We start from the raw sequence: 10,981 nt of genomic DNA on the forward strand, positions 1-10,981 counted from the left end.
CATCTAAACTAATCTAGTAAATTATCAGAGGGGCCCCACTGGGAAACACTTACGCTGCGTCCACACCGAACGCGTTTTGGGCGTCAAAAACGCGCCTAAAGCCCGTAGTCAGACGCTTGTTCTTACTAAAGTCAGACGCTCTGGCCGCGCATCAGCTCAGAGTCTGTTCGTAGCATCTTGGAAGTCGCTGTTGCCTGAAATACACCTGCTACATCTCATTGTTGATTAAAAGTCTGCAATAAACCACAGATGTGTGAAGGCTCAGTGTGTGATCGTCATAAAGGCGCGAGTAGGGCTGGGTACCGTTGTTTTTTTTCCGATACCACTACTTTATCGATACCTGTTTTTCGGTACCGGTGCCTTAACGGTACTTTTTTCGATACCTGTGTTATCGTCACCTGTAACTTCATGTTTTGAGCAGAATTCCCACTAAAGCCGTGATAAAAAGAGAGTTTGGACATTATTCCCTCCTGAGCTGCAGGAACAGACCAGATCCACATCAGGACCGTTTACTGAAGATAAACTTTTCTAAACTCACTGAGCTGTTCCACAGTGAAAGCTCCTCACACGTCACAGATCTGTGACATAGTGAGAGCGCTCACTCTGTCACTGACAAAGCACCATAACTGTTCCAAACATGGCTAATGCAGAGTGAGCCTCACCTTTTCCAGAGACAATCTTTGATCCAAACGCTCCGGTGCAGCTGGAGTTTAAACAACAGCAGGAACTTCAGGCTCTGCGGGGCTAAAGCTAAAGGTAAAGCTAAAGCTAAAGGTAAAGCTAAAGCTAAAGGTAAAGCTAAAGGTAAAGGTAAAGGTAAAGCTAAAGGTAAAGCTAAAGGTAAAGGTAAAGCTAAAGGTAAAGCTAAAGGTAAAGCTAAAGCTAAAGCTAAAGGTAAAGGTAAAGCTAAAGGTAAAGCTAAAGGTAAAGCTAAAGCTAAAGGTAAAGCTAAAGGTAAAGCTAAAGGTAAAGGTAAAGGTAAAGGTAAAGCTAAAGGTGAAGCTAAAGGTGAAGCTAAAGGTAAAGCTAAAGGTAAAGCTAAAGGTAAAGCTAAAGGTAAAGCTAAAGGTGAAGCTAAAGGTAAAGCTAAAGGTGAAGCTAAAGGTAAAGCTAAAGGTAAAGCTAAAGGTAAAGGTAAAGCTAAAGGTAAAGCTAAAGGTAAAGCTAAAGGTAAAGCTAAAGGTAAAGCTAAAGGTAAAGCTAAAGGTAAAGCTAAAGGTAAAGCTAAAGGTAAAGGTAAAGGTAAAGCCGATGTGTTTCTTGTTGTCACTGCTTTTCTATTTGTCTAAGAGTCAAGTTTCTTATTCAGTCCTGGTTTAGTCCTGGTTTAGTCCTGGTTTAGTCCTGGTTTAGTCCATGCTTGTTTTCATGGGAGAAAACCGGAGCTCAATGCGAGCTAACTGAGCTGACTGAGCTAACTGTGCTAACTAAGCTAACTGAGCTAACTGAGCTAACTAAGCTAACTGAGCTATGGTTTTCTCCCGGAGCTCATTGTAGATGATGTGAGTAATAAACTACAACCTCAGCCCAGCTCAGTGTGAGATCATTGTTCTTTATTGACTTTATTTGTGCAGATTTCTGGTTTCCACGTGAGGACCGGAGGTTTAGCTTAGATAAGATAAGATAAGATAATCCTTTATTGATCTCACAATGGAGAAATTCACTTGTTACAGTCGGCGTTCAAGAAGCAGCCAGTAAAATAGAATAAAAACGAGGTCTCCCGTGTACAACAAGCAGCAGAAATACAACAGTAGGTGAACAACAACAATAAAAACAGGATAAAAACTAGAACAGGTCAAATAAGTAAAGTTACAGTCCTAGTGCAGGATGTTGATAAGTGATGCTGATACAGGGAATAAAGTGCAGCTGATCCAGAGATTATTGCACATGTTCCTTCACAGTCTTATTGCACAGTCTGACAGCAGTGGGGATGAAGGACCTGCTCCGTCCTGCACTGAGGGTGTCTCAGTCTTCCACTGAGAGAGCTGCTCAGCTCTTCTACAGTCCCGTGCAGTGGGTGGGAGGTGTTGTCCATGATGGAGGTTTAGCTTAGCATTAGCTTTCTCCGGTGCTAATGCTACAACAGGCTCCTCGAGGGTCAAACACATTCAGCGCAGATTCAGCCTCTGCAATAAGTTTTCTTTTAATCCTGGTGTTTGGATAAAGAAACTCTGATGTGTCCCTGATGCTCGCGAATTTCTCCAAAAAGTTCATCATTTCCCAACACGAGCGTCGGCCTGGAGGCGCGTGAGGCGCAGCGGGACCTCGTGACGCCGCCTCGAGGCGCGTCCTCCATGTGTTTTAAATGTAAACCTGACACTTTGGAGGCGCCGCCGCGTTTGCTGTGGACGCAGCAGAACACAGGACTTTGACCGGACGTAAAACAACTATACATAAATATAATAAACAACAGTGATGTCACGTATAAAAACAAGAGCTGCTTTTCTTTCTGTCATGATCGTAATGTCGACAGTTCTGATGTTCCTCAGTGAGAGAAGCTGATTTAAAATGTCCTGGAGGAGAAACTGTAGAAAAGTGTTTCTGTTCAATAGTTTAAATAAAGCTTTAAATAAAACACCTTCTGTTTCATGAAACCTCCTCACAGCCTAATGGAGCGTTCTCCTGTAGAACATCCTGGTGTTTGTAGAGGAAGGTGTGGAACATCCTGGTCCTCAGGCTCCTGGTCAGAGGAAGGTGTGGAACATCCTGGTCCGGAGGCTCCTGGTCAGAGGAAGGTGTGGAACATCCTGGTCCTCAGGCTCCTGGTCAGAGGAAGGTGTGGAACATCCTGGTCCTCAGGCTCTTGGTCAGAGGAAGGTGTGGAACATCCTGGTCCTCAGGCTCCTGGTCAGAGGAAGGTGTGGAACATCCTGGTGTTTGGTCAGAGGAAGGTGTGGAACATCCTGGTCCTCAGGCTCTTGGTCAGAGGAAGGTGTGGAACATCCTGGTCCTCAGGCTCCTGGTCAGAGGAAGGTGTGGAACATCCTGGTCCTCAGGCTCCTGGTCAGAGGAAGGTGTGGAACATCCTGGTCCGGAGGCTCCTGGTCAGAGGAAGGTGTGGAACATCCTGGTCCTCAGGCTCCTGGTCAGAGGAAGGTGTGGAACATCCTGGTCCTCAGGCTCCTGGTCAGAGGAAGGTGTGGAACATCCTGGTGTTTGGTCAGAGGAAGGTGTGGAACATCCTGGTCCTCAGGCTCCTGGTCAGAGGAAGGTGTGGAACATCCTGGTCCTCAGGCTCCTGGTCAGAGGAAGGTGTGGAACATCCTGGTCCGGAGGCTCCTGGTCAGAGGAAGGTGTGGAACATCCTGGTCCTCAGGCTCCTGGTCAGAGGAAGGTGAGGAACATCCTGGTGTTTGGTCAGAGGAAGGTGTGGAACATCCTGGTGTTTGGTCAGAGGAAGGTGTGGAACATCCTGGTGTTTGGTCAGAGGAAGGTGTGGAACATCCTGGTGTTTGGTCAGAGGAAGGTGTGGAACATCCTGGTGTTTGGTCAGAGGAAGGTGTGGAACATCCTGGTGTTTGTCAGAGGAAGGTGTGGAACATCCTGGTGTTTGTCAGAGGAAGGTGTGGAACATCCTGGTCCTCAGGCTCCTGGTCAGAGGAAAGTGTGGAACATCCTGGTCCTCAGGCTCCTGGTCAGAGGAAAGTGTGGAACATCCTGGTCCTCAGGCTCCTGGTCAGAGGAAGGTGTGGAACATCCTGGTCCTCAGGCTCCTGGTCAGAGGAAGGTGTGGAACATCCTGGTCCTCAGGCTCCTGGTCAGAGGAAGGTGTGGAACATCCTGGTCTTTGGTCAGAGGAAGGTGTGGAACATCCTGGTCCTCAGGCTCCTGGTCAGAGGAAAGTGTGGAACATCCTGGTCCTCAGGCTCCTGGTCAGAGGAAGGTGTGGAACATCCTGGTCTTTGGTCAGAGGAAGGTGTGGAACATCCTGGTCCTCAGGCTCCTGGTCCGCGGGACGTTGCGGCTCCAGTGCTTGATGACCTTGTAGACGTTGGCCCCGGTCCGGACGACTGAGAACAGCGAGCGGTGTCTGCGCCCGTCGCCCAGAGCGCCCCAGAGCCGCGGGGAGCACCTCTGCAGCACCTCCATGTTCACGGCAAACTGCCCCGGGGCGAACTGCGCCACCTTCACCACGGTGACCGACGAGCCCGCCCACCTGCAGCCCAGGGGGGCGGAGCCAGTGAAGGTGCACTCGCCTGGGCGCACGGACACGCCCCTCTCCCAGACCACGCCCCCCTCACTCAGGCCCAACCCACTCAGATTACAGAGCGCCAGCAGACACGCCTCCTCCAGCAGGGGGCGCTCAGGGAACCGGAACAGGAGAGAGACGAGACGAGGGACGGCCCCACAGCGAAGACACTGGTCCTGGAGCTTCGCTGAGACAGAGAGAGAAGAAGAAGAAGAAGAAGAAGAAGAAGAAGAAGAAGAAGAAGAAGAAGAAGAAGAAGAAGAAGAAGAAGAAACTTTATTGTCTGTCCCCAAAGGGGACAGAAATTCGTCTTTGACTCAAAACATGCACACACTTCCATAAAAACACAGGCACATTTAAAATCACATAAAAATAATGAACATAGTGTGATCGTTCAGAGTGGAGCCTTTGGAACAAATGACTTTTTACAGACGTCTTTGTGGGCCAGGGGGACTTTAAAGCGCCTGCCTGATGGGAGCAACGTGAAGGAGCTGTGGAGTGGATGGGAGGGGTCTTCAGTGATCTGGGGGGCCTGTGGATGGGAGGGGTCTTCAGTGATCTGGGGGGGGCCTGTGGATGGGAGGGGTCTTCAGTGATCTGGGGGGGGCCTGTGGATGGGAGGGGTCTTCAGTGATCTGGGGGGGGCCTGTGGATGGGAGGGGTCTTCAGTGATCTGGGGGGGGCCTGTGGATGGGAGGGGTCTTCAGTGATCTGGGGGGGGCCTGTGGATGGGAGGGGTCTTCAGTGATCTGGGGGGGGCCTTCCTCCGCACTGAGCGACTGTAAAGTTCAGGGTTTGAGCTGTACCGGTGATTTTCGAGGCCTGAGTGATGATGCGGGAGAGTTTGGATTTGGATTTAACTGTCAGAAAGTTGAACCATGATGTGATGCAGAGTGGTTGTTTGAGGGCAGGTGGAAGCTTCCTTTAGGCCCACAGCTCTTTAGTCTTTGAGATGTTCAGCTCCAGTGAGCTTTCAGCGAACACCTGGACTAAGGTGCTCACCTCCTGCTGATACTGGGACAGAGCTTCAGCATCCACCACATGCTCGATCGGGCCATGTCATCCGCGTACTTCAGCAGTGTCATCCCACTCCTGCTCCAGCTGATGCCATTGGTGTAGATGGAGAACAGGATGGGAGACAGGACACAGCCCTGCGGAAGTCCTGTTTTTAAAACTAGTGTGCTTGATTTAAAACCATTAAAAACACATGTTGCGTCTGTCCAATAAAAACTGTCTAATCCAGTGGTGCCCAAAGTGGGGCCCGCGGGCCAAATTTGGCCTGCCGAAACAATTCTGTTGGCCCGCCAGAGAGTGACCTACTTTTGCGCTGCGTGTGGTTAATACTAACTCTCTTCCATTCATTCTCAATGGTAAATATGGATGCAGTACACCTTTTGACCACCAGCGTCAAATTGGGGGCGCTGTTTCACTCCTTTCGCAAAGTTAAGGAAACACTGTTGTGGTGTCTGGGTATTTATCAATCACAGAGCGTTGTAGCAGCAACTTTGACAGTTTTTCAATTTTCTATTGCAAAGGTTGTTGACCTCAACATCAGTGTATGTTAAAAAGTGACTTATACAAGAATTGATGCTGAACTGGCACTTTCAAAATATTCTAATGTGGCGTTTTCTTTCAGTTAACGGATGAGGTAAAGTTACTGTAGGTGCTGTAGATACAGGTGTGTTTTTTTTGGCACCAAATTGCTACAAATGTTGGTTTTGTTTTACTAAAATTAGGCTTTTGCTATAGTTACCATTTGTTTTATTATAGCATGTTATTTGCATGGATAGAATCAAATGCAAATGTGGGCTATCGAAAAAATAAAAAGTTAATAAAATAAAGTAACTTTATAATTTGCAGTTATATGTGTTTTTCATGCTTGACATTGCCGCGTTTGGCCCGCGACTCACAGGCACTTTTTCATTTTGGCCCTCGGAGACAAAATGTTTGGGCACCCCTGGTCTAATCCATAAAATCAGTGTGAGGTGAACCTGAAGGTGTGTGAGGCAGTGCAGCAGTGTGTCCATTTGTACAGTGTTAAAAGCAGAGGAAAAGTCCATCAACACAATCCTGGTGCCTGGTTTAGCCGAGTCCTGTTGCCGGGTAACTGTGAGGCTTGCATCCTCAACCCCCCGTTTTCCCTGGAGGGGATCCAGCTTGTCCTGTAGCAGGTTTTTTAGTTGTTGTCCCACAACTCTCTCCATGCATTTGCACAGGACTGATGTTAGGGCCCCCGGTCTGTAGTCCCGAGGATCCTTGACGTGCCTTCTTGGGGATTGGGATCACTTTTGATTCCTTCCACAGGCTGGGGACGCAGCTGCTGTCGTGGTAAAGACACCACTCAAATGAGCAGAACACTCCTTGAGAACCTTTCCTCTTATTCCACCGGGCCGGGAGCCTTATTGGGGTTGATTTTGCCCAGGATGGAAATCACCGTCTGCTCGCTGACAGTGATAGCGATGGCAGGGGGGGCGGAGCTTGAGGTTAAAGAGGGCCAGGTGCAAGGTGTGCTGCGGCTGTTGTAACGAGTGAGCTGAGGTCAGGGGAGGAGGGGGTCCACATCATGAGCTTCGTTGTGCCTCTGGAGGGTCGGCTTTGTAGCAGCTGTTCTCTTAATCTGCCGTCCTCATTGTGCCTTTACATCTCAGTACGATGATCACACTTAATCTTTCGTGAAATATTGAAGGTTTTCACACGAAGACATTCAACTATTCCACACCTTTCCTCAGCAGAGAGATCCTTTTTCTTTCCCATGTTGCTTGAAAATGATGGTCTGCTTAATGATGTGGGTGGACCTATTGTACATGTTTTAGTGGCGAGACTCACTGTTGTCGAAGCACATGCGTGACAGGGCAGTGGCCGCCTGGATCAGCAGCTCCTGGTCTGGACTGGACAGGACGGAGAGCAGAGCCGGGACCAGGCCGGAGTCACAGAAGCCTTTACGGACCAGCGCTGAGGACACACGACTGGACCGGGTTATTAAAACATCCAGAACACACGACTGGACCGGGTTAAAACACACGACTGGACCGGGTTAAAACACACGACTGGACCGGGTTAAAACATCGATACTGACAGAGCCGTGGGAAGATGTTTTAGTTAGGGGGCGCCGAGGGACAAAATTTACCCCCAAAATACTTTTTCTGTGCATAAATCCTGTTTATTAACCTCTTAACTCCCGCCTGAACCGAGAGCATTTTCTCCAGCTTTACCCAAATCCTGTAGGCCAGTGTAACGCCTCATTTGAAAGACCTACAAAACTAAATGGATCTTTTTCCTCACGTCACATCACTTTTTTTTTGTTTTTTTGTCGAATTTTCGTGACTTTTTTTTGTCACTTTTTCGTCAAAGTATTCACATTTTTTTGTCAAATTCTCATCATTTTTTCGTCATTTTTTTCTAAATTTTTTGTCACATTTTCGTCAATTTTTTCTCAATTTTTCGTCAATTTTTTCTCAATTTTTCGTCAATTTTTTCTCAATTTTCCGTCAATTTTTTCTCCATTTTCCGTCAATTTTTTCTCCATTTTTCGTCAATTTTTTCTCCATTTTTCGTCAATTTTTTTCTCAATTTTTCGTCAATTTTTTCTCAATTTTTCGTCAATTTTTTCTCAATTTTTCGTCATTTTTTTCTCCATTTTTCGTCAATTTTTTCTCCATTTTTCATCCATTTTTTCTCCATTTTTCATCCATTTTTTCTCCATTTTTCGTCATTTTTTTCTAAATTTTTTCGTCAATTTTTTCTCCATTTTTCGTCATTTTTTTCTCCATTTTTCGTCAATTTTTTCTAAATTTTTCCTCAATTTTTTCTAAATTTTTCGTCAATTTTTTCTCAAATTTTCGTCAAATTTTTCTCAAATTTTCGTCAAATTTTGGTCCATTTTTGTCATTTTTGGTAAATTTTTTCTCACTTTTTTCACATTTTCATCCTTGTTTTCGTCTCAGTTTTGTTGCTATTTTCACATCTTTTTTCCAGAAGCTTTTGGATTGAGGTAAAGCTGGAGAAAATGTGCTCGGTTCAGGTGGGAGTTAAGGGGTTAATATTGCCTGCAGTTCACAAACTATCCACCAGGGGGTGATGCAGCGCCCTCAGCACCCTGGGTTCCCACGGCCTTGGAGACTGAACCAGAAAACACGAGACTGTACCGGGTTAAAACATACAGACTTTACTGGGTTAAAACACGAGACTTTACCGGGTTAAAACATCGAGACTGAACCGGAAAACACGAGACTTTACCGGGTTAAAACATCGAGACTTTACCGGGTTAAAACATCGAGACTGAACCGGAAAACACGAGACTTTACCGGGTTAAAACATCGAGACTTTACCGGAGAACACGCAACTGTACCGGGTTAAAACATCGAGACTTTTCTGGGTTAAAACATGGAGAACACACGACTGAACCGGGTTAAAACATCGAGACTTTTCCTGAGTTAAAACATCGATAACACACGACTGTACCGGGTTAAAACATCGAGACTTTTCTGGGTTAAAACATCGACAACACACGACTGTACCGGGTTAAAACATCGAGACTTTTCTGGGTTAAAACAGGGAGAACACACGACTGTACCGGGTTAAAACATCGAGACTTTTCTGGGTTAAAACATCGAGACTTTTCTGGGTTAAAACATCGATAACACACGACTGTACCGGGTTAAAACATGTATAACACGCGACTTTACCGGGTTAAAACACACGACTGTACCGGGTTAAAACATGTATAACACACGACTGTCCCGGGTTAAAACACACGACTGTACCGGGTTAAAACACACGACTGTACCGGGTTAAAACATGTATAACACACGACTGTACCGGGTTAAAACATGGAGACTGTACCGGGTTAAAACATGTATAACACACGTCTGTACCGGGTTAAAACACACGTCTGTACCGGGTTAAAACATGGAGACTTTACTGGGTTAAAACATGTATAACACACGACTGTACCGGGTTAAAACATCGACACTGAACTGAGAACGTGACTCACAGTCGTTGGCGAGCTCGGACACCAGGCGGGCCGTGAGCAGACGCTGAGAGCCTCTGTTCCTCAGAGACAGAGCGAGCACCGGGAGCACCCCACTGACCACCACCTGCTCCGGAGCGCCCCTGTCTGCAACAACAGGAACTGCAGCTCAGACCAGGAGGAGGGAGGGGCATGGATGATGTTTATAAAAATACTAAATAACATGTTTAGATAGATAGGAGGTAGTAATAGTAGATAGTAGTAGTAGCAGTAATAGTAGCAGTAGCAGTAATAGTAGTAGAAGTAGTAGTAGTAGTAATAGTAGCAGTAGCAGTAGCAGTAGCAGTAATAGTAGTAGGAGTAGTAGTAATAGTAGTAGGAGTAGTAGTAATAGTAGCAGTAGTAATAGTAGTAGGAGTAGTAGTAGTAGCAGTAATAGTAGTAGTAGTAGTAGGAGTAGTAGCAGTTGCAGTAGTAATAGTAGTAGGAGTAGTAGTAGTAGCAGTAATAGTAGTAGTAGTAGGAGTAGTAGCAGTAGCAGTAGTAGTAGCAGTTGCAGTAGTAGTAGTAGTAGGAGTAGTAGTAGTAGCAGTAATAGTAGTAGTAGTAGGAGTAGTAGCAGTAGCAGTAGTAGTAGCAGTTGCAGTAGTAGTAGTAGTAGTAGTAGTAGTAGTAGCAGTAATAGTAGTAGTAGTAGGAGCAGTAGCAGTAGCAGTAGCAGTAGATAGTAGATAGTAGATAGTAGATAGTAGATAGTAGATAGTAGTAGTAGTAGTAGTAGTAGTATTAGTAGTAGTGCGTACTCTTGTCCTGGATGCAGTGTAAGATGGTGGTCAGGTGAGGCTTGAGTTCGTGGTCCGTGAGCTCCAGCCCCAGCACTCGGATGGTCCCCAGAGCGTTGTTCAGGTTATCTGCACCACAGTTTCCACCGGCATTAAAGTCATTGAACTGATCTTACAGGTCATTGAACTGATCTTACATGTCATTGAACTGATCTTACAAGTCATTGAACTGATCTTAAAAGTCATTGAACTGATCTTACAAGTCATTCAGAGGCTTTGTATTATCAAGTATTCAACGTACATATGTTTGAAAATGGGGAAACTCAGTCATCCCAAAAACAGCATTACATGACGCTACATCCAAATATGATGAAAAAATAATGACATTTCTAAACTATACATCATAAGTTCATAGAAAAATACAAAAGTGATGATCGAAAACTCATTCTGCTGCAGCTGTGGCTCAAATGTTTTGTTCAAAAGTTTCCCATTATGTCTAATTTTCCCCCAATTCTGCCAATCTTAAGTAATAAACCTGCAGATCTGGTTTGCTGTCGCCTGTACAAACCCTGCCCGTGTTTACAATAGCACGGACTTCATCATGCCTCACCGTTGTTGTAGTACGGCTGCAGCTGCCTCGTGCCGCGCCGCGCCATCCTGCTCTGCCCGGAGAGACCTTCTGCAAAAACACCTCACATCCTCCAGAACCACAATCCTCCGCCTCGGACACACACCCTCCAGGCTCCTCCAGGCTCCTCCAGGCTCCTCCAGGCTCCAGAATCCTCCAGGCTCCTCCAGGCTCCTCCAGGCTCCTCCAGGCTCCAGAATCCTCCAGGCTCCTCCAGGCTCCTCCAGGCTCCTCCAGGCTCCAGAATCCTCCAGGCTCCTCCAGAATCCTCCAGGCTCCTCCAGGCTTCAGGCTCCTCCAAATTGGACACACCAGGCTCCAGGCTCCAGAATCCCCCAGGCTGCAGCTCCGCGGTGTGACGGCGTTGATCGGAGGAGCTGTGGCTTTAGCAGCAGGTGAACGACAGGTGGTGC

The 10,981-nt window shown here is 46.7% G+C and overlaps 1 protein-coding gene and 1 long non-coding RNA gene across 3 annotated transcripts; one reads left to right on the top strand and one right to left on the bottom strand.

The window, feature by feature from the left end:
- The first annotated feature begins 3,125 nt into the window (after nucleotides 1-3,125).
- On the top strand, nucleotides 3,126-3,980 carry LOC306978752. 2 transcript variants are annotated; one of them, XR_013793921.1, is made up of 3 exons: nucleotides 3,126-3,185; nucleotides 3,317-3,514; nucleotides 3,866-3,980. It is a non-coding gene; the product is annotated as an uncharacterized lncRNA (long non-coding RNA). The 2 variants fall into 2 exon arrangements; XR_013793922.1 differs by having other exon boundaries at nucleotides 3,126-3,170; nucleotides 3,335-3,514.
- On the bottom strand, nucleotides 3,887-10,673 carry LOC306978751 (rap1 GTPase-GDP dissociation stimulator 1-A). Its single transcript, XM_079577418.1, has 5 exons — nucleotides 10,551-10,673; nucleotides 9,962-10,069; nucleotides 9,183-9,305; nucleotides 7,016-7,141; nucleotides 3,887-4,376 (listed from the first exon to the last, which is right to left on the bottom strand). The coding sequence occupies exons 1-5, from the start codon at nucleotides 10,594-10,596 to the stop codon at nucleotides 3,907-3,909; spliced, it is 873 nt and encodes a 290-aa protein (XP_079433544.1). The 5' UTR covers nucleotides 10,597-10,673; the 3' UTR covers nucleotides 3,887-3,906.
- Nucleotides 10,674-10,981: the final 308 nt, after the last annotated feature.

Source organism: Gobius niger (assembly GCF_951799975.1).
Source record: "Gobius niger genome assembly, chromosome: 19".
Lineage (NCBI taxonomy): Eukaryota > Metazoa > Chordata > Actinopteri > Gobiiformes > Gobiidae > Gobius > Gobius niger.